The sequence below is a fragment of the Lampris incognitus genome, chromosome 5 (assembly GCF_029633865.1).
Source record: "Lampris incognitus isolate fLamInc1 chromosome 5, fLamInc1.hap2, whole genome shotgun sequence".
NCBI classification, from domain to species: Eukaryota; Metazoa; Chordata; class Actinopteri; order Lampriformes; family Lampridae; genus Lampris; species Lampris incognitus.
The window spans coordinates 54,751,673-54,776,809 of record NC_079215.1 but is presented as its reverse complement, the minus strand read 5'-3'; the positions used below and the strand labels follow the sequence as shown (position 1 = coordinate 54,776,809).

General features: G+C 45.7%; 1 protein-coding gene across 1 annotated transcript in view; it reads right to left on the bottom strand.

The window, feature by feature from the left end:
* rptor (regulatory associated protein of MTOR, complex 1) overlaps positions 1 to 25,137 on the bottom strand; it is a 330,716-nt gene that overhangs the window by 221,215 nt on the left and 84,364 nt on the right. Inside the window, exon 5 of the mRNA XM_056279703.1 lies at positions 496 to 654. Coding sequence (XP_056135678.1) covers positions 496 to 654 — 159 coding nt within the window. The remainder of the gene's footprint in view (positions 1 to 495; positions 655 to 25,137) is intronic.

Sequence of the window (25,137 nt, the reverse complement as noted above, 5' to 3'; positions counted from 1 at the left end):
ATGCAAGGCAACAACCAGCTCATTAGGAGCAGTTAGGGGTTAGGTGTCTTGCTTCGGGACGCCTCGACAGTTTTGCCAGGAGGAGCTGGGGATCAAACCAGCAGCCATCCCGTTACCCAGACGACCTGCTCTACCTCTGTGTGACCGCCATACTGTTTGTTCTTTGCTAGTAGGATTTCTGTGACATTTCTGAGCAACAGATAATCAGGTGTTCCCCTGAAATACTACACCCCAAAGGAAGCAATTAAAGAAATACTGGCAAATATCTTGAAAAGCCGCCTTTGTGTACACAACTTTAATAATACTTGTGTCAGTCGCAGAAATAAGAACAAAAAATGACAGGCAAAAACGACCGTATAGTAGCCGTGTTTCCATCTAATTTGGCGTATAGATGAAGGATAAACACACAAAGTGATATTTCTGTATGTGAAGCCTCACTATGCAGTGAATTGGGTGAAAGAACACCGGTGGGGTGGGGGGGTAGCATCTCCTTACCTTATTAAAAACCCAGATCTCTCCGTTGACGGTGGGCCGCGGCACTCCGTGGCCATTGTAATGGAAGAGGACCCGCTCCTCCTTGGCGTTTCGCCTCAGCGACGTGCACAGCTTCTTCACCTCGTCCACCGTGGGGTCCAGACTCTGCTTGTACCGCGCCTGGGCCAAGGGAGAGGGAGGACAACAGACAGTGACACGTCAAGTCAGTGTCAGATTCTTTGCACTACAGGAATTTAGGGTGGTGCTTTTGTATCTGTGGAGCTCAAACTACAAATGATGTGGAGCGATGGGTATGCAGGGATTCATTCCAAGCAAACACTAAAATCGTGAAATTTGATTGCTGGAGCCTATCACAGCAGCCATTGAGCGGCAGGCGGGGAGACGCCCTGGACAGGCCGCCAGTCCGTCACAGGGCCGATACATTCACACCTAGGGACAATTCAGTATGGCTGATTCACCTAACCTACACAGTCTTTGGACTGTGGGAGGAAACCGGAGCACCCGGAGGAAACCCACGCAGACACAGGCAGAACATGCAAACTCCACACAAAAGATGACTCGGGATGACCCCCAAGGTTGGACTACCCCAGGGCTTGAACTCAGGACCTTCTTGCTGTGAGGCGACCGCGCTAACCACGGCGCCAAAGTGCCGCCCACTCAAACGTGATATACTCAAGGCTCTGCGTTTTCGGTTTTTATTTTTCAAAGCCATCCCCAGCATGCTGAATTTCGCCACAAGAGGACACTGTTACATAACCTCACACAAACAGGAACAACTTTTGGATCTGTGGAAACATAAAATCTGGATGAAAATCAGTTTAAACCGATCTGCTCCTTTTAAAAAATCTGGGTATTTTTCGGTGAGAATCGGTAAAAACCGAAAACGCTGAGCCTCGGATATACTTAATTAATGGATCGTTTAAATCGGTGGTTCTCAACCTTTTCAAGTCACAACCCCGCCCCCCCCAGAAAAATCAGGAATCAGGTTGGTTTTCGTGACTGTGATATTGAACTCACAACACCCCGTTGCAAACACACTGATCGCTCATAAACGGAATGCGTTTTTAAAGGTGACTGATTTATGTTCGATTTCTGTAACATGCTGATTCTGATATGAAGAATGATTATTATCTACTAAACATAGTTTAGTGCTGTACTGTCTCGAATGTTGCTCTCTCAAAAAAGCCAACATTACGACAGATTCAAACTGACAGCAATAACAAACTCTCATTGTGCATGAGCAGAATGTTTAAGGCCCTCTGAACATCCGGTTAACTTGCTGTATACACAGTTGAGCGCGAAAACAAACTGTCAATCAACAATGTCAAGTGAATATTTCTGTAGTTTGCCAAAAGAGAAGAAACAAAGGCACATGGAAAAATTGACAATAGGTTCTGTAAGTTTCCCAGACCCACTCAATGTTTCTGCAAGATCAACATTTGTAGTCAGAGGTTTATGGAACTTTCTGGCACAACACAGCTACATATTTTGGAGTACTTGGTGGAGGCAGAGTGAAGCACTCCATGCTTATAGGAGCCTGGATGCCAACAATTGTTTCAACTTTGGAAAAGTGTCAAACTTGGTCAACCACACAACAGAAAATGCGTGTTGTTTATGGTAAGATCAGGGCTAGCCAGGCAGTGTCCAAGCAGTCTTGCGCCTTGATTATCGCCAGCAAGACAGGAGAGATCAAGAGCAGACATATGTCCACGTCCAGGTAGCGTAGCAGTCTATTCCGTTGCCTACCAACATGGGGACTGGTGGTTCAAATCCCCGTGTTACCTCCGGCTTGGTCGGGCATCCCTACAGACACAATTGGCCGTGTCTGTGGGTGGCAAGCCAGATGTGGGAATGTGTCCTGGTCGCTGCACTAGCGCCTCCTCTGGTCGGTCGGGGCGCCTGTTCAGGGGGGAGGGGGAACTGGGGGGGAATAGCATGGTCGTCCCAACCGCTACGTCCCCCTGGTGAAACTCCTCACTGTCAGGTGAAAAGAAGCAGCTGGCGACTCCACATGTATCGGAGGAGGCACGTAGTAGTCCGCAGCCCTCCCTGGATCGGCAGAAACTAGCAAGCTCAGTTTGGAAAAGCCATTTGTTCTCATCCTCCTCGCACATCCAACACTGCAACAATGTGATCTATATTTTTGTTGGTTCATAATATATAGGTTTGTTTTTTTTAGATTGGCTGCGATAACAATATCAGCTGAGAAAATGGAAGTGCTGTAGGGTCGCTGCTGTTGCTAGCAACCCACAAACGTTCCAGTGAAACCACCTACACTGAAGACCTTTAATACTGTGATGGCACAGCAGTCAAAGAGACAGTACACCTATTTTTCGCACCAGGTGCATTGTGGGTCTGGATGGTTTCGGGCTCGTTTTCTCCACAACCACCTGGCGACCCCCGGAAATTATCTCGCGGCCCCCTTGGGGGTCTCAACCCCCAGGTTGAGAACAGTGGTTTAAATATCCATAAACAACAGCATCAAGTCAACTGCATTGTTAAAAATGACAAAAAACAAAACAAAACACAGCATCATGATGGAGGCAAATAAAACTTAGAGGAGATGGTAGTTTATTAAATGAAGTGAGAGCATAGATTCATTAAACTTGACATGATATAATTATAACTAAATTGTCCTAACTATACGAACTCCAAGAATCACTCCAACAATAAAGAGGCTGGAAAGAAAGAGCTGAAAGTGTTTCGTTTAGACGGGGGAAAGAAAACAAGAAAATTCTGATGATGAAATGTGGCTTAAGCATCTTGGTGCGTAAGGACAGTAATAGCAGCCTTGTCAAGAAGAAGTGAAATGAGACAGAAAAACATCAGACAATTGTCTGATTCACTGAAAAACTCTCTCATCCAGTAAAGCAAAGGCTTCAAAACGAAGACCCAGTACTGCACTAATGCGAGAAACATCCACTGGTGACAGGTTGAATTCCACAGTGGGAGTTGGTTTCACATGCGAGTAAGAGTACAATACTTACACAAAATGTCATCAAACACAAAAAAACAACTCACTAGTGAAGAAAATAAAGCATAGCTAGCTTAAAAAAAAATCAAAGCCAAAATAAGTCAAATAAGTACCACAGGCATCTGATTGTTACACCAAAGTCAACACAAATACCAAAAAAAATTAAAAAAATCTCAAGTCCAAGCAATCTCTATCCAAAGAAAAATACATCTATGGTTGGTTTTTCCACCATTTTGTTTGCCTAATAACACAGGAAGATAAAGAAAACAACAGACCAACCATCACTTCCTTTTTTACAACGTGTATCTTTTTTGGGGGGGGGGGGACAACACCCCACTGTGTTTGGCCGATTACCTCACTCTTCTGAGCCATCCCGGTCGCTGACATCACCTGACAGTGAGGAGTTTCACCAGGGGGATGTAGTGTGTGGGAGAAGCACGCTATTCCCCCCAGTTCCTCCTCCCCCCTGAACAGGCGCCCTGACTGACCAGAGGAGGCGCTAGTGCAGCGACCATGACACATACCGACATCCGGCTTCCCACCCGCAGACACGGCCAACTGAGCAACACCCATGGAGCAGTCAACCAGTCAAGGCTTTCATGTAAATGCTATGCGCAACAGACAGGGACAGAAAGAAAAAATATCTAGAGGACTTCTAGCAGAGACTTGGCTTGATGGTCATGTGGGTGGGAGAGGGGTGGAGGTGGCATTCTCACGTGGAAGAGGGGTGGAAGTGGCGTCCTCCCACTGGTTTTAATTACAGTACATACTGTATTTTTTTTATGTTGATTGTGTCACTGGTCTCCCAATAAAGGAGAAACAAAGTGCTTTGTCTCGGAGATCACACAACAATGAAGTACACAACCGATGCACGGTGAGGGTTTTCTCAGTTAGGCACCTCTGTGGAAGACAGTTCGTATCCAGCCGCGAGGTCCTCCTGCCTTCTGAGGACAATGAAAGTCACTGGCACCTTGATGTCCACCCTCAGCATTCACAGCGTGGCACTTTCTAGATAAACTAACATCTATGGGCACACACCAGCATACGAAGAATCAGACATACCACTACCCACGGAATGTGTTTTGCTGATGACCATCTTACTTTGGTGTGCTCACAGCGAGTCAGCTCAGTTGTTTGAGCTGAGGCACATCTGAAGCAACAGGGGGCATAGCAAACCAGTCGTAAATAAGCCAAAAACAGCCATAAGATTTCATCAGGCGTCGAGTTTGTTGTGTGTGAGCTCCTGCACTCGAGCTGAGCCAAAAGGCTGAGAAGCGATGCTGTGTGCAAGCTCCTACCAGCAAATAATGCATGAAACGTGGGCAAGAGACCTAGCTGCACGATCAAAACACTGCTACCTGTTATAAAGTCACCATGAATGAGAGGGTCATCTAGATGGCCTAGATTGTAAAATATGACACTCAAAAAAAAAAAAGCTTAAAAAAACCCATCACTTTTCTCTAGTGTGTTCAAGACGTGCATGTGTAAATCCTCTAAAAGGGAAATAAGCTTCAGTTGTCAAACAAATATGCAGTGTTGAGTTAGATGTAGTGCTAGCTTTATGCTCAGTTGTTAATTTAGCTTGTGGAGGGGCACAGAGACACACACACACACACACACAGAGCGAGAGAGAGACAGCAAGAGACAGAGAGCAAGAGAGAAAGCGAAAGGGAAAGAGTGAGAGACACGGCGAGAGAGTGAAAGAGAAAGAGCGAGAGAGCAAAAGAGAAAGAGCGAGACAAACACACAAAGAGCAAAAGAAAGAGCGAGAGTGAGAGAAATAGCGAGAGACAGAGAGAGAGAAAGAGTGAGAGGAAGAGTGAGAGAGAATTTTTTTTGAATTTAAAAAAAAGTATTTAACAGAAAAAAGAGAGTGAGAGAAATAGCGAGAGGCAGAGAGAGAAAGAGTGAGAGGAAGAGTGAGAGAGAGAGAGAGAGAGAGAGAGAGAGAGAGAGAGAGAGAGAGAGACACAGAGAGAGAGAGAGAGAGAGAGAGAGAGAGAGAGAGAGAGAGAGAGAGAGAGAGAGAGAGAGAGAGAGAGCGAGAGAGAATTTTTTTTGAATTTTAAAAAAAGTATTTAACAGAAAAAAGAGCGAGAGAGAGAGAGACTTTCTGGATGGGGCAGAGAGGTGTCAACTAGTTATGCAAGAGAGAGGCACCCACTTAGACCGGTCTGAATCACTGTCACACTCACCACGCCACTTCTGCCTTACGTAACTGGCAGGCCTATCCCCAACCAGCGCACCTTCTGTTTGCTAGCTCCCAACCAGAAAACCAGCCAATATCTCTTACACCAAACTTTGTTACTTCTATTTTACTAGACTATCTGCACCACGGCATGGCCCCAAAACCTGCTTCTACACAGGTCTGAGTGCAAAGCATAGTTCTGAAATTTTATCTCATGATAAAAATACAATTATGTGTATTTTAATAAGTTAGAATAAAAAATGTTTCCCTGTGAGCAGGGCACAATAATCGGGATTTCACACTTTTTGAATGCATCTGCATCAGCCCGGAACCTTCCACTTTTTTTTTTAACCCCCCCCCCTTTTCTCCCCAATTGTACTTGACCAATTACCCCACTCTTCTGAGCCATCCCGGTCACTGCTCCACCCCCTCTGCTGATCTGGGGAGGGCTGCAGACTACCACATGCCTCCTCCGATACATGTGGAGTCACCAGCTGCTTCTTTTCACCTGACAGTGAGGAGTTTCACCAGGGGCACACAGCTCGTGAGAGGGTCACTCTATTCCCCCCACTTCCCCCTCCCCTCTGAACAGGTGCCCCGACCGACCGGAGGAGGCGCTAGTGCAGCGACCAGGACACGTACCCACATCCAGCTTCCCACCCGCAGACACGGCCAATTGTGTCTGTCGGGACGCCTGACCAAGCCGGAAGTAACACGGGGATTCGAACCGACAATCCCTGTGTTGGTAGGCAACGGAATAGACTGCTATGCCACCCAGATGCCCCCATATCAGAGTAGTTTTATGACTATGAGTACATCAGGACAGTATCAGACCTCCCTAAATTTCACTATCAATTCCGTGAGTGGTATGGGGGGGGGGGATTAGCAGGAATGATAAAAAAGTGAATTTATGTTTTACTTTGAATAACAAATCTTTTTCTTGACTCTGAAACAAGGTTTCAGCCATTCTCTGTTGTTTACAATTCCCTTCTTTTTTGTTTGCTCTGGTTTCAACCACAAGCAGTGTTTGTTGTGTATGAGTTAAAAAAAACTAAATAAAAGAAAAAGAATTAAAATGCCCAGACAGCGATATAATCTCCATCGAAATTAAGCAGGACAAACAAGAGAGGACATGGCCAGACAGAATGTCCAACAGATTAAAACCACTACATTGTCTTATGAGCCCACTCCACTCCCTTGATAACAGTAACAGTCATAGTGAAAATAATAATAATTGGTGGGATGAAATCATTTTTGCAACTTCAGTCGGGCCAAGACAAGACAAGACAAGACTAGAGACTTTATGTCTCATGCACAGAATGGGAGTAATCTTACAACCTCGTCCATGGTTTCTGAACATCTTGAAAAGTCCATATAAAAAGAGCGCGCCAAACATTTTAAGCGCATTTGTTGCCTTGACATAAAACAGCAATATCCTTTGAGCTTGGTCTAGTCAGAAAGGCACGAACTGAGGAAGCCTCTTGGATGAGAGGTGAAACGTCTTCACGGATATATACCAAGTCCAGTTGCACTTGATTCAACTCCTCTGGATAACCATGACCTGGATGAATGAGAACATTCACAGACAACACAGCAATCGAATGGAGAGGGGCGTCCGGGTGGCGTGGCGGTCTATTCCGTTGCCTATCAACACAGGGATGGCCGGTTCAAATCCCTGTGTTACGTCCGGCTTGGTCGGGCGTCCATACAGACACAATTGGCCGTGTCTGCAGGTGGGAAGCCGGATGTGGGTATGTGTCCTGGTCGCTGCACTAGCGACTCCTCTGGTCGGTTGGTCGGTCGGTCGGTCGGTCGGGGGGGCGTAATCCTCTCACGCGCTACGGCCACCTGGCGAAATTCCTCACTGTCAAGTGAAAAGAAGCGGCTGGCAACTCCACGTGTATCGGAGGACACGTGGTAGTCTGCAGCCCTCCCCAGATCGGCAGAGGGGGTGGAGCAGGGACCGGGACGGCTCGGAAGAGTGGGGTAATTGGCCAAGTACAATTGGGGAGAAAAGGGGGGGAACAACAATAGAATGGAGGATGGCATGTATTGTTGGGGTTTGGTATTATGTACACAGGGCTGTATGTATACATGTTATCTGCATACAGAGCGCGGACCTGAGATTTGACCACAAGTGGCCTTTTGTGACGCATTTGAGATGTATTTTAACGACAAAACCACAATTCCTCTCACCTAGACCAAAATGTGGATATATCTATATGCAAAATGCCAGGTCTGAACGGGCCCAAAATCACAACACATTACTTTTGACAAGTGGAGCACTTCTCATTGCCCATTCAACATCTCATTCGTACAGTACCAGCCTACATGACATAAGTAAGCAAGACCATTCTACCAGAACTTGAGCCCAGATGACACATGACATGACAGGACATATCTCAATGAGTCTGAAGTAGACAGAGAAAGGCCTTGACAACTGAGTAGGCAGAGTGATTCAATTTCTTGGTAATCAAATGGGAGCGTCCGGATCCAGAGGGGCTCAGCGCCGCCTCTGATGGTATCTAGTAGCATCTGAAGGCATTAAGTGTTACTGGCGAAACGGCAGCTGTGGAAGTGGCTTTTCTGGGAAGGGGGTATACTTTCCTCAGAATATGCTAGGGAAGGAAGTGTGGCCATTATTTGACAATATAGAAAGATGGGGGGGGGGGCACTATTTCCTATTAATCAGACAGAGACGAGAGAGAGAGAGAGAGAATGATGGAGAGAGAGGGAAATGGAGAGGGAGGGGAAGAGAATCACTAGATCACTAGGCAAAAACAGAAAGGTGAAGACAGAATGATGGAAAAATAAGTTGAGAGCAGAGATGGGCAGTATTTCAAAATAATGTTTCTAAAATACTTATTTAATTACTTTTGAGTATTGCATAATTTGTATTTTGCTGCACAGAAGAAAATAAGATGTAACTTGTTACAAAATACATTCAAAGCTTGTATTTGTGTATTTGAAATACTTAAAAGGCATCATTTAATGCCAATTTTTTCTCAAATAAGACACTTTTCTTCTTTTTTTTCATTTCAGAATTCGCAGCCTCCCACTTCCAAGATATCCTGATGGGCCACTTCAAATCTATGATGTGGGGAAATTAGATGAGCTCAACTTTTCAATGTAGGAGGGTTAAGGTCAGACCCATATTGAGGCTACTAAATACTTAAAATGGGATATCAGTTTGTATAGAATGTATTTTTGTATTTTCAAATTACAAAATACTTGTATTTTAATCACACACATTTTCTCATACCAGTATTTTATTCTGATACATTTGATGAGCAAGTATTTGTAATTTGTAACAAGATACTTTTTGATGTATTTGTGCCCATCTCTGGTGGAGAGAAAGAAAGGGGGGGGGGTCTTGATGATGCTGAAAAAAGTTCCTAAGGGCAGTTTAAGTGCGACTATGTAAGTGCTTTTCCTCTGGGGGGTTTCAGTGTGTGTTTGCTGGAGAGGCTAAAAGTGTGACAAGATCAGGTGGACTAAGACCCCGTTTACACCCGGTATTAAAATGCGATCTATATCCGGACATGTTATCCAGACAAGGGAAAAAAAAAATGCATGTTAGGCGGAAATGCAGTCCGTACAACATGCTGGCACCTGTACCTACGCAACATCATCATTCCCGCTGACCTCTGAACATTAATACCACTGAGCACTCCTCGCATCAGAAGTTAGCTAACCTGATGAGAATTTAAAGAAAGTAGGCTACACAGTGATGGGTAGAAATGAAAGATTCACATCCCTGGAGCCATCAGGAAATGAGATGCTTATTAGTTGTATGGGGTGACTTGTGGAGGTTTTGCTCTGGAGGACAGCGATCCGATCTCAATGAGGATATCAAGAAATCAATAAAAATACCAGGCATAAATGTAAAGGCAAGATCGGCGCATTTATTATCCGGATAACATATCTGGACACAGATCACATTTTAATACCATGTGTAAACAGGGTCTCAAGGTGGGAATAAATAGGTAGATAAAGACAGACGGCCTGGCGGGCTGTCCAGGGTGTCTCCCCGCCTGCCGCCCAATGACTGCTGGAATAGGCCCCAGCATCACTTCGACCCTGAGAGCAGGATAAGCGGTGGATGGATGGATGGAAAGAGGGAGACAACTGGGTAGAAGCAAGCTTTTCTGAACATCTAACCTCACCCATTCTGACCTAAAGGGAAAGTCTCCACATTAGGGATATCCCAATACAATCAGATAGATCAGTATTGGAGACAATCAAAGTTTATTATATTAATTAACTGGTATTAGCTACATTAAGTCCTATCAAACTGTTTATTTTACCCTTTTTAACTGTACTTGAAGTGTGCACTGTACAGCTGTATCATGCAGCAAATTATAAATATTGCATCGGGAACTGAATTGGTATATTGATAAAAAAAAAAAACTTGACTGAGATATCCCTACTCAACACACTACGAGGATCATCTCCTGGCTTGGGGAATTGAAAAATGCAGCACTCTCCCTCTCTTCCTCTTCATCTCCTCTTCTCTTTGCTTTTCTATGCCCTTGATAAATTCCTCCCCCCATTAAATCCATCAAGGCTGGGAGAAGCATACTCCTCTTCAGCAGTGTGTTTTGTGCCAAGCCTGACACCATTCATCCCTGAACAGATGACCTTTTCAAAGTACTACAAGCATTCAAGAAGCAACTGGTACAAGCCTGTTAAGAACTAAGGAGATGGCTTCTTCTGGCTTTCACAACCAGGCAACATTTGACCAACTGGACCAAGGAAAAATTCTTGGCAAAAGCAGACAAAGGCTAACACAGGCCGCATAAACTGGCAACATTTCCCTGTGCAATAAGAAGCATCTAACAATCTGTGCGCCGGTTTAAGCCTATCAAGCGTGACACGCTCCCTACGCCCACCCATATCCAGCACAAAACCCTTAGGACCAGTCTCAAGAACCCGAAACGGGCCATCGTATGGGGGTTGGAGGGGCGAGCGGTGAGCATCTTGCCGTACAAAAACAAAACGAGCCGTCATTAGCTCCGCAGGTACGAACGACCACGGAAAACAGTGGTGAACGGGGCCTGGAACCCGAGTGCTGTCCGACAAAAAAGGATAAATGGCTGGACGGGGTCGAGGAGCGGAACTACCAGACAAAAATTCCCCAGGGACGCGGAGCAGCTGACCGAGCACCAGCTCAGCGGGCAAAGCGTCGAGGTCCTCCTTAGGAGCCGAACGCAACCCGAGCATAACCCAAGGTAAACGATCCACCCAGTTACCATCCGAGAGCGCAGTGCACAGCGCTGCCTTGAGCAACCGGTGAAAACGTTCACACAAGCCGTTAGCCTGAGGGTGATACGCGGTAGTGCAGTGTACCTGCACACCCAAGAATCGCGCAAGTGCCGACCTGTCTGTCTTAGCAGGAGGGAGTAGGCTCTTTTGCAAACCTGAGTCCACCAGAAACCGTCTTCCTGACATCGTGTCCTTAATGAAGAGCAGCTCACTACGTCCGCCAGCGCCCACAGCTGCTCCTGAGCGCTGGCCCTGGAGTTTCCCGGCGCCTCAAACGTGCACGGAGGGACGCAGCGCCTCGCCTTGCCGCCGAACCGCTGGTGGAAGAAACAGAGGCCGCTCCCGCGCCGTCTCCAGGCAGTCACTCCAGCCACCACTGCCAGGTCCGCGTACTCCGACGCCGGCTGCAGAGGCTCCGATGCTACACTCTGCACAGAGAAACGTCTGGTAGCTAGCAGGACCCGATCGGCTTCCTCAGCCAAACCTTGGCAGTCACCAGCGGCCAGACACGGGGAGTTAGCCAAAGCCGCGCGCACAGGAGACGGGAGCTGGCACAGGAAAACGTGCGGGAAAAGGAATCCACCTTCATCCGAGTCTAGCAGCGACAGCATATTGTCCATGAGATCCACAGCTGTCCCGTCGCCCAAACCGGACAGGGAAAGGATTCTATCTGCCCTCTCTGCGGCAGATAGGCTGTACCTCCGGAGCAGAAGATGTTTGAGGGCGACGTATTTATCGTGTTGCGGAGGGGCGTGCAACAGCTGCATGGCCCGGCGTGTGGACTGCTGGTCCAGCGCAGCGACGACCAAATAGTATCTGGAGTCGTCCGTGGAGATTCCACGCAGGTGGAACAGCGCCTCGACATGCTGGAACCACGAAGCTGGGTCGCTCTGCTAGAACTCTGGGAGTTTCACAGCCGCGGCGAGAACGGCCGGCTGTGAGAGTTGGGGCGGCGTGGCCGAAGTGGATTCACACTCCTCTTCTGCTCCAAACATGTTCAATTCGGGGTCACCAATGTGGCAGGATGAGGAAAAACACAGCAGACGAAGGCGAGTTTGATGTTTATTCCTCAACTCCAAAAACCAACTGCAGCAGGAACAACCCTGCAGCGGCGAGCCCGGGAACGCAAACCACACCCCCAGCTCACAGTCCTGCTGGGTGAGAGGCATAGCCCCTAGTGTCCGCCACACAGTGTGTGTTGGCAAACATCACCATTTGAATCACAGCCCCACCACTGTTAAGTTGCAAAACTTTGGCAAAAATTCGTGTTTCTTTTAGATATAGTTAACAGGACCTTGTGGGTTTTCTTTTTGTCACTGCACATTGAAATACTAAATCAATCTAATCAGTGTGTATCCATGATCCTGTAATTAAAATTATATTGTTAATTATTTCAGTACCAGTTAAAGCATTTGCTACTTAACTTACCAATTTTCCAAAGTAGCCTACTTAAAAATCTCCACAGAAAACTTCAGAAATCACAGCTGGTACCCAACCACACGCAACACAGACACAGTTGGTGTAGCAGGTAAAAAAAAAAAAAAAAACACTCTGTCCCGCTTACATGACGTGCCGTGTTCATGCCTGGTCAACGGTTTGCATAATTAAGGCATCACCTTATCGACCTGTCATATCGCCATGTTGAGCTGATATTTCGATTTAAAGCCTTTATAGGCCAATGCCAATGACGCTGCGATATCATCATTCACTCCTACTTGAAATTGTTCATCAAAATATGCTCAGTAGAGACTAGACAGCAAAAAACAACACTAACAATAGAAACAGGCAACAAACAGCCCTCAATCAAGATAAGACAGATAAAAGTCATGCATTTCTTTGAAAAGGCCTCAATAATACTAAGAACTACACACTACAAGTTAGAGAGTTTATCAATCAAGTGATGTTTTATTTAGATACCCACCAAGAAACATTAGTGTCCAGTCCCAAGTCATGCATCGACCACCCCCCCCCTTTTTTTCCCCCTTTTATCAACAGCCAGAAATGGAAAATAAGTTATCTGTTCTACTGATTATCATTACTGGGACTCAGAAAAAATCACTTGTTAATGGTGAGTGGGACTCCAGTGGCAGTTCATATCAGTGGTCAACTATCCACGATCTCAGTTGTAAAGCATGCCTACTTTAAGTATGACCCTATTACCCTTTATGGAAAGTGGGAATTTCAAAAGTTTTAAATGTACAAGTTCAAGTGCAAATTTATTGCCATGTGCAGAATACAATGAAATTCTTGTACTCTGGCTCTATCTAGGTTTGCTCAGTTCGTTCAAAAGTCGACTCATTGCAATGGAAACACCCTTGATTTGGTTTGAGGTAAAGGGCTGGCTGTTTCTGATCTGACTGTCTTGCCAACCACAACTGCTGTCAGATCATGTTCTCTTTAAATTTGAAGCATAATTGGCCTGTCCTGTTAATGTCAGCACAGATGTAATTGCCGCTCACCACATTGGTCCACCCACTGTAGCTGCATTTGGCCAGCAGCTGCCTGAAGTCTTGGTTCCTTTCACTGTAGAGACTGACTGTTGAAAATGTCACTAGTGACTTAAATGTGGCCCTCTCTAGTCTCCTTGATTCAGTTGCATCTCTCACTACCAGAGTTAGGCAACTAAAGAGGCCTACACCCCTGTTTAACAACGAGTCATGTGCTCGTAAGTGGGCCTGCAGGAGACTGGAACGTAAATGGTAAAAATCATAATTTGGAAGTTTTTCACCTATCTTGGCATGAGTATTTATTGAAATACAGGCATGCTTTAGCTGCTATGAAAACAGGATATCTCTCACTTAATTAATATTAATAAACATAATCCCAGATTTCTCTTTGACACTGTCTAAATTTACTAAAACGCAACCGTCTATTAGCTTCTCACCATTCACGGCCCATGAGTTTCTAGACTTCTTCTGCAATAAGGTTGATGAGATCATAAACAAAATTAGTTCTTCAACTCCAGCAACTCCTGCAGATCCTGTCTTACCAAATTCATATCTATACAAACAGTCACTGATAGTCCCTGTTATTACAGCTTTTGAGACCAACTCTCTTGATACTTTGATTTAGCTCGTGTCAGCTTCTAAATCAACAATTTGCCTACTTGACCCTTTACTAGCAAAACAGCATTGACCTCTGGCCTTTTCTGGGACCTACAGTGTTAGACATTGTTAATTTATCACTTAATACTGGTACTGTTCCCAGCAGTTTTAAGACAGCTGTGATCAAACCTCTACTTAAGAAATTGCACCTCGATCCAGGGTATATTAATACCTATGGACCAGTCACTAGTCTTCCATTCTTTCTAAGTTACTAGAGAGAGCTGTGTATCAACAACTTTCAACCCATATAGAAGAAAACTATCTGTATGAACCTTTTCAATCGGCTTTCAGGGCCTGTCACGCCACTGAAACTGCTCTGCCTGGAGTTGTAAATGATTGTCTAATAGCTATGGATTCTGATTCCGCCTCTTTGCTTCTACTAATGGAGCTCAGTGCCGCCTTTGACATCATTGTATCAGACAGAAGTATTAGACAGAATAAATTATAATTTTGGTGTCTCTGGCTAAGCTTTCTTTTGGCTTAAGTCCTACTTATCTAGAAGCACACATTGTGTCTGCTATAACAATATTACATCGACATTCTCTAATATGGCGTACCTCAGGGCTCGGTTCTTCGCCCTCTACTTTTCTGTCTTTTTATTTCAGCTCTTAGACAAATCATACGCAGTCATGAAATAAATTTCCATTGCTATGCGAATGATAATCATATGTATGTGCCTACAGCGCATCCGGAAAGTGTGCACACCCCTTCACTTTTCCCACATTTTGTTGTTACAACCTTATTCCAAAAGGGATTAAATTCCTTTTTTTTCTCATCAATCTACACACAATACCCCATAATGACAAAGTAAAAAAGGTTTTGTGTAAATTTTTGCAAATTTATTAAAAATAAAAAACTGAAATATTGCATGTACATAAGTATTCACACCCTTTGCTATGACACTCAAAATTGAGCTCAGGTTCATCCTGTTTCCACTGATCATCCTTGAGATGTTTCTACATCTTGATTGGAGTCCACCCGTAGTAAATTCAATTGATTGGACATGATTTGGAAAGGCACACACCTATATATATATATATATATATATATATATAAGGTCCCACTGTTGACAGTGCATGTCAGAGCAGAAAACAAGCCATGAAGTCAAAGGAATTGTCTGTGGACCTCCGACACAGGATTGTATCAAGGCACAGATCTGGGGAAGGGTACAAAAAATGTCTACAGCTTTGAAGGTCCCGAAGAGCAGTGGTCTCCATCATTCGTAAATGGAAGAAGTTTGGATCCACCAGGACTCTTCCTAGAACTGGCTGCCCAGCCAAACTGAGCAATCGGGGGAGAAGGGCCTTGGTTAGGGAGGTGACCAAGAACCCGATGGTCACTCTGACAGAGCTCCAGCATTCCTCTGTGGAGATGGGAGAATCTTCCAGAAGGACAACCATCTCTGCAGCACTCCACCAATCAGGCCTTTATGGTAGAGTGGCCAGACGGAAGCCTCTGCTCAGTAAAAGGAACATGACAGCCCGCTTGGAGTTTGCCAGAAAGCACCTAAAGGACTCTCAGACCATGAGAAACAAGATTCTCTGGTCTGATGAAACCAAGATTGAACTTTTTGGCCTGAATGCCAAACGTCACGTCTGGAGGCAACCAAGCACCTCTCATCACCTTGCTAATACCATCCCTACAGTGAAGCATGGTGGTGGCAGCGTCATGCTGTGGGGATGTTTTTCAGTGGCAGGAACCGGGAGACTAGTCAGGACCGAGGGAAAGATGAATGGAGCAAAGTACAGAGAGATCCTTGATGAAAACCTGCTCCAGAGCGCTCAGGACCTCAGACTGGGGCGAAGGTTTACCTTTCAACACAACAACGACCCTAAGCACACAGCCAAGACAACGAAGGAGTGGCTTAGGGACAAGTCTGTGAATGTCCTTGAGTGGCCCAGCCACAGCCCAGACTTGACCCCAATTAAACATCTCTGGAAAGACCTGAAAATAGCTGTGCAGCGACACTCCCCATCTAACCTTACAGAGCTCGAGAGGATCTGCAGAGAAGAATGGGAGAAATACCCCAAATATAGGTGTGCCAAGCTTGTAGCTTCATACCCAAGAAGACTTGAGGCTGTAATCGCTGCCAAGCGTGCCTCAACCAAGTACTGAGTAAAGGGTGTAAATACTTATGTACGTGCAATATTTCAGTTTTTTATTTTTAATAAATTTGCAAAAATTTCTACAAAACCTTTTTCACTTTGTCATTATGGGGTATTGTGTGTAGATTGATGAGAAAAAAAGGAATTTAATCCCTTTTGGAATAAGGCTGTAACATAACAAAATGTGGGGAAAGTGATGTGTGGGGTGTGAATACTTTCCGGATGCACTGTATAAGGGCACATACATATGATCATACTCAAATGACAAATTTAGAGGCCTACTTGGCTGCTATGAAAAATTGGATGTCGCTAAATTTCCTGCTTTTAAATTTGGATAAAATTGAGATGCTGGTCCTTGGCCCTGTTAGACACAGACACCAATCTGATCAAGTAACAACAACAATCGACAACTCTGTGATTTCACAAAGTGTGGCACCCAAAAATCTTGGTGTTACGTTTATCTCTGCCTTTCCTCTGATAAGAACATTAAAGAAATGTTCTTATCAAGAACAATGATAAGAACATTAAAGGAATGTTCTTATCGAAGGAATGTTCAAGGGTGCCTTTTTCACTTATGTAACATAGGTAAAATTCAGTCTTTTCTGTCTATGGTGGACGCAGAGACTCTAATGCATGCATTTGTTTCATCCAGACTTGATTACTGCAATGTTCTATTTTCAGATTCGCCACATACTAGTACTAAAAGTCTTCAGATGGTTCAAAATGCTGCAGCTCAAATCCCACATAAAACTAGAAAATTTGACCATATTACACCGATTCTGGCCTCCCTTCATTGGCTTCCTATCCATGTCAGATCAGACTTCAAGGTGCTTCTGTTGACTTATAAAATCCTAAATGGGCTCGCTCCATCTTACCCGTCTAACCTCTTTAAACCGTACATTCCATCTCGAGCTCTCCGCTTTCAAAATATAGGGCTCCTGTGTATACCCAAAGTTAAAAAGATGTCAGCTGGTGGCAGGGCCTTTTCCTATCGGGCCCTGTTCTTGTGGAATAACCTGCCTGCTGCTGTCAGACAATCAGTCTACTGAGTCCTTTAAATACAAACCTAAAACATCTTTTTGCCTTCACCTACAGTTAGTTGCCTTTAAACTGAGTACTTCATGACCTGTACTGCAGGGCGGATCAGTTTCTGCCTCAATGAATTTACCAAGTACTGTTCTGCTGACAAGATTTTCGGCAGAAAAGTCAGGAAAAAATGCAAAATAAATGCAAAAAGCAACAACAGGATTTCCCTTTGTGACATAAAATAAAAGATAAAGTGTAAAAGCGTCATTATATGCATCATTATTTTCACTACATACAACCACTTCTGCCAACTACTAAAGACAGATTTTATACACTTTTTCACCAGTAGATCTAAATGGGTTTTCCATGACTGCTCCATAAGCTTTAGCTTAATTTCCATGACCAAAGGAAACTATTTTAGAGGAGTGTTTTGGTGCTGTATATCATGTTAAAGTCTGTATATTTCAAATAGTATTTATGAATCTCTCTATTTTTGTACTTTTTTATTTTGTCCATTTGGAGCCACTGGTTGTTGAAACTGCACTTCCCAGTATACTGTCCACAAGATAGCTAGCTCTCTGAGGAGTCAGCCCTTTGTTCCATCACCCATGTGGGTTAAGCTATCGAATAGGTTAGCTATCGGTTAAAGTTAAGTTAAGGTATGCGTTGGGTTAAGGTAAGTTGTAGGTAGAGTTTAAGTCAGGTTAAGTTAAGTTTAGGTAAGTTCAATGAAATAGGGTTGAGGGATCATAGGGCTAAGGGAACATAGACACACTCCCCTATCTGATATGAAAGCTAGCCAAGGGAGGTTAGCATACTGAGACAAAGTGTTTTTTTTTTGTTTTTGTTTTTTAAATTGGTCCATCAATCTTTAACAGACTTGATGCTGCTTTAGTCACATTTCCATGATTTTTTTCAAAAGTTTCCCATAAAGGGAGTGTCCGGGTAGCATAGTGGTCTATATCATTGCCTACCAACACGGGGCTTGCCGGATTGAATCCCTGTGTTACCTACGGCTTGGTCGGGCATCCCTACAGACAAGATTGGCCGTGTCTGTGGGTGATAAGCCGGATGTGGGTATGTGTCCTAGTCACTGCACTAGCGCCTCCTCTGGTCGGTCGGGGCGCCTGTACTGAGGGGTGGAGGAACTGGGGGGAATTAGCATGATCCTCCCACACGCTACAACCTCCTGGTGAAACTCCTCACCGTCAGGTGGGAAGAAGCGGCTGGCGACTCCATGTGTATCGGAGGAGACATGTGGTAGTTTGCAGCCCTCCCCGGATCAGCGGTGGGGGGGGGGGGGCGACCAGGACAGCTCGGAAGAGTGGGGTAATTGGCTGGATGAAATAGGGGAGAAAAAAAGTTTCCCATAATTTTGGTTTTCCACAAATTCACTGAGCTTTCCAGCTTCTTCATGACTGTACGCACCCTGTAAAGGGCAGGTTAGTCAGTGGCCGAAAGCCCTCCTTCTCCTCAGCGATGGCAGTCTCAGTGGAGGCTGATAGGCCAGCACTGACTCACAACAGAGCAGTTGGAGTGCCACCACATCAGCTCCTGCCCTGCCAGCTCGAATCTCCTGACTTGGCTGGGTGACTGATTGTGCTTTTCAAAGAGCTGCTTATCGCCGGACACGTTATACATTTGGGCAAATTACATAAATGATGACCGGCAATTTATCATAATGTAGTTTTAAAATGCAGACAATTTGGAATTCGTGTAAAATCGTTAGCGATCTATTAATCAATGTCTTTACAATGTACTCGGAGGCAGTGATTTGAGTCTGGCACCGATGAATGAACATTTTGTGGGATTAAGTGGATTTACTCATAAAAAACAGGATATCTGCTGTTGTAACTCAGCTCATCCATTTGTCCTCTCATCTGTACATCCGTTTGGAAGGAGGGTTGAGGCTGAAAGAGAGCAGCAGGAGCTGGGACACAGTGATGCGGTCTCTGACTAAGTGGTGAGGGTTATGTAACCGGCAGAAGGTTTCTGGTGCTGTTTGCACCAGAAAAACCGGATCAACGTGAGCAGTAAACCACAGGTCTCAGCTTGTTGTCGGTTCTCAAGGGGCCTAGCTTGAAAACCCACCACCAACCAAATCCACCACACTAGTTAACATTTTGAGATTTGATATACTATATCAATCTCCGTGGGGAAATTCTTCTCTGCATTTAACCCATCCTAGCTGTGTAGCTAGGAGCAGTGGGCAGCCGCCACGCAGCACCCGGGGACCAACTCTAGATCTTTGTTTGTTCTCCACGGGGAGAACATCCAAACTCCTCCCAGAGGATGACCTGGGATGACCCCCCCCCAAGCTTGGATGACCCCAGGGTTCGAACCCAGGACCTTCGTGCTGTGAGGCGACAGCGCGAACCACTGCGCCACCGTGCATTTTGAGACTTGAAATACAGACAGGCAAAAAGACAAAGTAAATGAACCCAGCCTACCTGACACCCCCCCCACCCACCCACTGGGTGCAGCATTGTGGTCGGAGCCTACACGTCCGTTCAGAACATGAGCTGCTCTACTGAGAGGAGCTGGAAAGTCAATAGGACTCTCTCTCCCTCTCTCTCCATCTAGCCTTAACAAACCCCACTTCCTGGCAATAACATCAGAAATAACTCATTAAAAGAATCCTTTGCAATGCTAAACCATCTCTGCCTCGCTTTCCCACACTTTCAACTCACTGATGGCTTGTTTACGCATCCAGTCAAAGCTTTTATTTTCTTTTTTGAATGCTCTTCCAGGAAGGGACTCACATGACTAGTGTGTGTGTGTGTGTGTGTGTGTATGTGTGTGTGTGAGGGATCAGATCGTGATTAACTGCATCCGGGTATATATACCTGTCTGGGGGGGGGGGGTGGAAGGAGGTGGAGAAAGAGAAAGCATCAAATAGAGAAATATAGGAATTGTGTGTACTGAGTGTAAGTGATTGTGAAGCTGCGTGCTTTGTGTGAAGCTGTGTGTGTGTTTGTGTGTGTTCGTGCGCTTCAGACAGACAAAAGTGAAGCTCTTCTGCCCCCCCCCCCCAGATCAAGCTCATTAACGGGGCAAAACAAGGTACGCATTCAAAACTTAGCACCCTCTATTGTGATTCATACAAAGAAGAAGCCACTTTATTTTGTCATTGTACAGGTTACAAAGGAAGTCTTCTCTGCATGTAACCCATCCTATTGTGTAGTAGCAGTGGGCAGCTGCAGCGCCTGGGGACCAACTCCAGTTCTTCTTTCCATTGCCTTGCTCAGCGGCACAGACAGGAGTATTAACCCTAACCTGCATGTCTTTTTGATGGTGGGAGGAAACTGGAGCACCCGGACCTGGGACGGTGTGGGGTTCGAACCCAGGACCTTCTTGCTGTAAGGCAACAGTGTTAACCACTGGACCACCATGCCGCCCTATGCACATAAGCACAGATACCAAGCACACCTAACACACACAGGACCTGGTCCTAGTCTGATTGGCTACATCTCCAGAGTCTGGTTGCCCTACATACAATGTTGGTGTGTGTGTGTGTGTGTGTGAGGGAGGAAGGGGGTGGGGTAGAGTAGAGACAGAGACTCAGAGCACAAGTCTAATTAAAACTTGAGATCCTAGGGCCTCGCAAAAGTACACTGTTTGTAAAAGAGTGTATGTGTGCATCTGGGTGTGTATGTGCAGGCATCTGAATGTGGGACTTAGCACTGATGTGATCTTGACTGCACTGCCACGCTGTTACTACTCCCACAAAACAATGTGTGAGTATACAGGGTACAACAAGTGTGAGTATACAGGGTAGCAAAGGTGGCTTTTCTGAACGATCTGCTCACCATCAAGTGCTGCACATATCGTGACTAAGGGAACTAAATAAGTCAGAAAGACGGTGAAGTGGGCATCTGGGTGGCGTGGTGGTCTATTCCGTTGCCTACCAACACGGAGCGTGCCGGTTTGAATCCCCGCGTTACCTCCGCCTAGGTCGGGCGTCCCTACAGACACAATTGGCTGTGTCGGACATGGGTATGTGTCCTGGTCTCTGCACTAGCGCCTCCTCTGGTCAGTCAGGGCAACTGTTCCCGGGGGGGGGTGACTGGAGGGAATAGCGGGATCCTCCCACACGCTACATCCCCCTGGCGAAGCTCTTCACTGTCAGGTGAAAAGAAGCGACTGGTGACTCCACATGTATAGGAGGAGGCATGTGGTAGTCTGCAGCCCTCCCTGGATCAGCAGAGGGGGTGGAGCAGCGACCGGGACAGCTCAGAAGGGTGGAGTAATTGGCTAAGTACAATTGAGGAGGGGGAAAAAAAGGGGGGGGGTCCAAAAAAAAAAGGGATAGTGAAGTTTGCAAATGTTAAAATGCCAAGCAAATTACACAAGTGGCTTGGATGGATGGATGGATGGATGGATGGATGGATGGATGGATGGATGGATGGATGGATGGATGGATGGATGGATGGATGGATGGATAGGTGGGTGGGTGGACAGATGGTCAGACAGCGAGAAACAAGTCATAAACAGAAATGGAAAGACAGATGACAAGCAAGAGAGAGAGTAATGGGCGAGATAAATAACAGAGAGACAGACCGATAGACAGACAGATATGAATATGGTGTCCATTTAATCATGAACCCAGAGTGCCAGTTAAATGCTCAGTATGGAAATGCAAAGATGGAAACATAAGGTCCAAAATGGAAGATGAGCCATTTGAAAAACCCAACTGACAACATGAAAATAACCAAACAAATATTTGTGAATTAACTCTTAGAGTGAATACCTTCCTTTTCAAAGCATTAGCATTGCAGACAAACAAGGTAAGACATTATTGCTTCTCCATTAATGATAAATAAATGCACTAGAAAGGTAATAGGGCTGAACTACATTGACTAAAATCAATATGGCAATATCTCTATTTTTTTGCAATATGCATCGCGGTATTAAAGAATAAAACAGAGTCCCATAATTTCCCTAGATACACACCGCTTTTATATTCACAGCTGCAAAGAATCTGCCCCTCTAACAATGATTGGGATGGTTTCAGAGGAGGAAATAAGGCTGTTATCCAACAAGTCATTAAATCAGGCTGCACTACTTGTCAGATGGACTAGAGAACACTTTTCCTCAAGAGCAGCTATAATGAAGTGGAAACCGCTAGATTTGGGTTTCTATCAAACGATAAGAGTTTTAGCCTCACAAGACAGATTTGCTTTACATCAAATCCTTTTCAATGGTGACTATTGCACACCGTATTCTGCTTCCAGTGTGGGAAGACAGTTGCGCAAATTCGTGTTTGCAGCAGCCTCACCCGGTGCCGTCCATGTCCTCACCCAGTACCGGCCATGTCTTTCTCCTCGTCTGCTTCTAAGTTTTGTCTTTGTTTGACGTCTGGGAGAGCTGGCACTGGATCGGCTGGGAGAGCGGTGCAGGCTAAGCTAACTGCTAGCCCATGCAGACCGGCACTTCTGATAACACCGAGGGCGGTCTGGCAGCGGCCTCGCCTAGTGTTGACTGTGGTGTTTCTGATGTCGTCGTGAGGAGTATGGGGAGGTGTGAGGGGAGCTTGGTCTGCTTCGTCCGATGGGCCCAGGGAGCACGGCCCCTGCCTGCAGCTGCACCCGAGGAGGAAATGCTGAGGGCGGTCTGACAGGACGCGGAAGCGGGGCAGGCTAAGCTAACTGCTAGCCCATGCAGACTAGCGGTTCTGACAGCCGTCCTGGCTAGCGTTGTTCCCTTCGACAGTGATTTTTTATTTAGTTTGGGTATATGTGTTCTTGTAGTTTTTGGATGTGTTTTTGTCTTTGTGCTGTACTGCTGTGGGCTGGGGGAAACAGCATTTAATTTCATTTCATGTATGCAAGTGCATAACCCAGCCACTGAGGATGCACAAGCCAGTGCATGCTTAGCGCCAGTCCCAAGCCCAGACAAATGGGGAGGGTTGCATCAGGAAGGGCATCCGGCGTAAAATCTTTGCCAAATCAAATATGTGGATCATAAATACGATTTACATACCGGATCGGTCGAGGCCCGGGTTACCAACGACCGCCACCGGTACTGTTAACCAGCAGGGTGTCGGTGGAAACTGTGCTACTGTTGGGCGAAGGAGAAGGAGAGGGGGAAGGCATGTCCAGAGGCAGCTAGAGAGGAGGAAGTTTAGGCGTGAGGTAAGAGTTGGAACTTTGAATGTTGGCACTATGACTGGTAAAGGGAGAGAGCTGGCTCATATGATGGAAAGAAGAAAGGTAGGCATACTGTGTGTGCAAGAGACCAGGTGGAAGGGCAGTAAGGCCAGGAGTATCGGAGGTGGGTTCAAACTCTTCTACCATGGTGTGAATGGGAGGAGAAATGGGGTAGGGGTAATTCTGAAGGAAGAGTATGTCAAGAGCGTGCTGGAGGTGAAGAGAGTGTCAGACAGAGTGATGAGTATGAAGCTGGAAATCGAAGGTGTATTGCTGAATGTTATCAGCACATATGCCCCGCACGTTGGGTGTGAGATGGATGAAAAAGAAGAATTCTGGAGCGAGTTGGACGACGTGGTGGAGAGGGCACCCAAGGAGGAGAGAGTGGTGATTGGAGCGGACTTCAATGGACATGTTGATGAAGGGAACAGAGGTGATGAGGAGGTGATGGGAAGGTATGGAGTCAAGAAGAGAAATGTGAAAGGACAGATGGTGGTCGATTTTGCGAAAAGGATGGAAATGGCTGTGGTGAATACATATTTCAAGAAGAGGGAGGAACACAGGGTGACGTACAAGAGTGGAGGAAAGTGCACACAGGTGGACTATATGTTATGTAGAAGGCGCGATCTAAAAGGGATTGGAGACTGCAAGGTGGTGACAGGGGAGAACGTAGCTAGGCAACAACGGATGGTGGTCTGTAGGATGACTTTGGAGACGAAGAAGAGGAAGCGAGTGAAGACACAGCCGAAGATCAAATGGTGGAAGTTGAAGAAGGAAGACTGTTCAGGCAGTAGTTAAGACAGGCACTGGGTGGTAGTGAAGAGTTGCAAGATGGCTGGGCAACCACTGCAGAAATAGTGAGGGAGACAGCTTGGAAGGTACTTGGTGTGTCATCAGGAGAGAGGAAGGAAGACAAGGAGACTTGGTGGTGGAATGAGGAAGTACAGCAAAGTATACAGAGGAAGAGGTTGGCAAAGAAGAAGTGGGATAGTAAGAGAGATGAAGAAAGTAGACAGGAGTACAAGGAGATGCAGCGTAAAGCAAAGAGAGAGGTGGCAAAGGCAAAGGAAAAGGCGTATGGTGAGTTGTGTGACAGGTTAGACACTAAGGAAGGAGAAAAGGACTTGTACCGATTGGCTAGACAGAGGGACCAAGCTGCAAAGGATGTGCAGCAAGTTAGGGTGATCAAGGATAGAGATGGAAATGTACTGACAAGCAAGGAGAGTGTGCTAAGAAGGTGGAAGGAATACTTTGAGGGGCTGATGAATGAAGAAAATGAGAGAGAGAGAAGGTTGGATGATGTAGAGATAGTGAAACAGGAAGTTCAGTGGATTAACGAGGAAGTGAGGGCAGCTATGAAGAGGATGAAGAGTGGAAAGGCAGTTGGTCCTGATGACATACCTTTGGAGGCATGGAGATGTTTAGGAGAGATGGCAGTGGAGTTTTTAACTCGATTGTTTAACACAATTCTGGAAAGTGAGAGGATGCCTGAGGAGTGGAGAAGAAGCATACTGGTACCGATTTTCAAGAACAAGGGCGATGTGCAGAACTGTAGCAGCTACAGAGGTATAAAGTTGATCAGCCACAGCATGAAGACTTGGGAAAGAGTAATAGAAGCTAGGTTAAGAGGAGAGGTGATGATCAGCGAGCAGCAGTATGGTTTCATGCCACGAAAGAGCACCACAGATGCGATGTTTGCTTTGAGAATGTTGATTGAGAAGTATAGAGAAGGCCAGAAAGAGTTGCATTGTGTCTTTGTAGATTTAGAGACAGCATACGACAGGGTGCCGAGAGAGGAGGTGTGGTATTGTATGAGGAAGTCAGGAGTTGC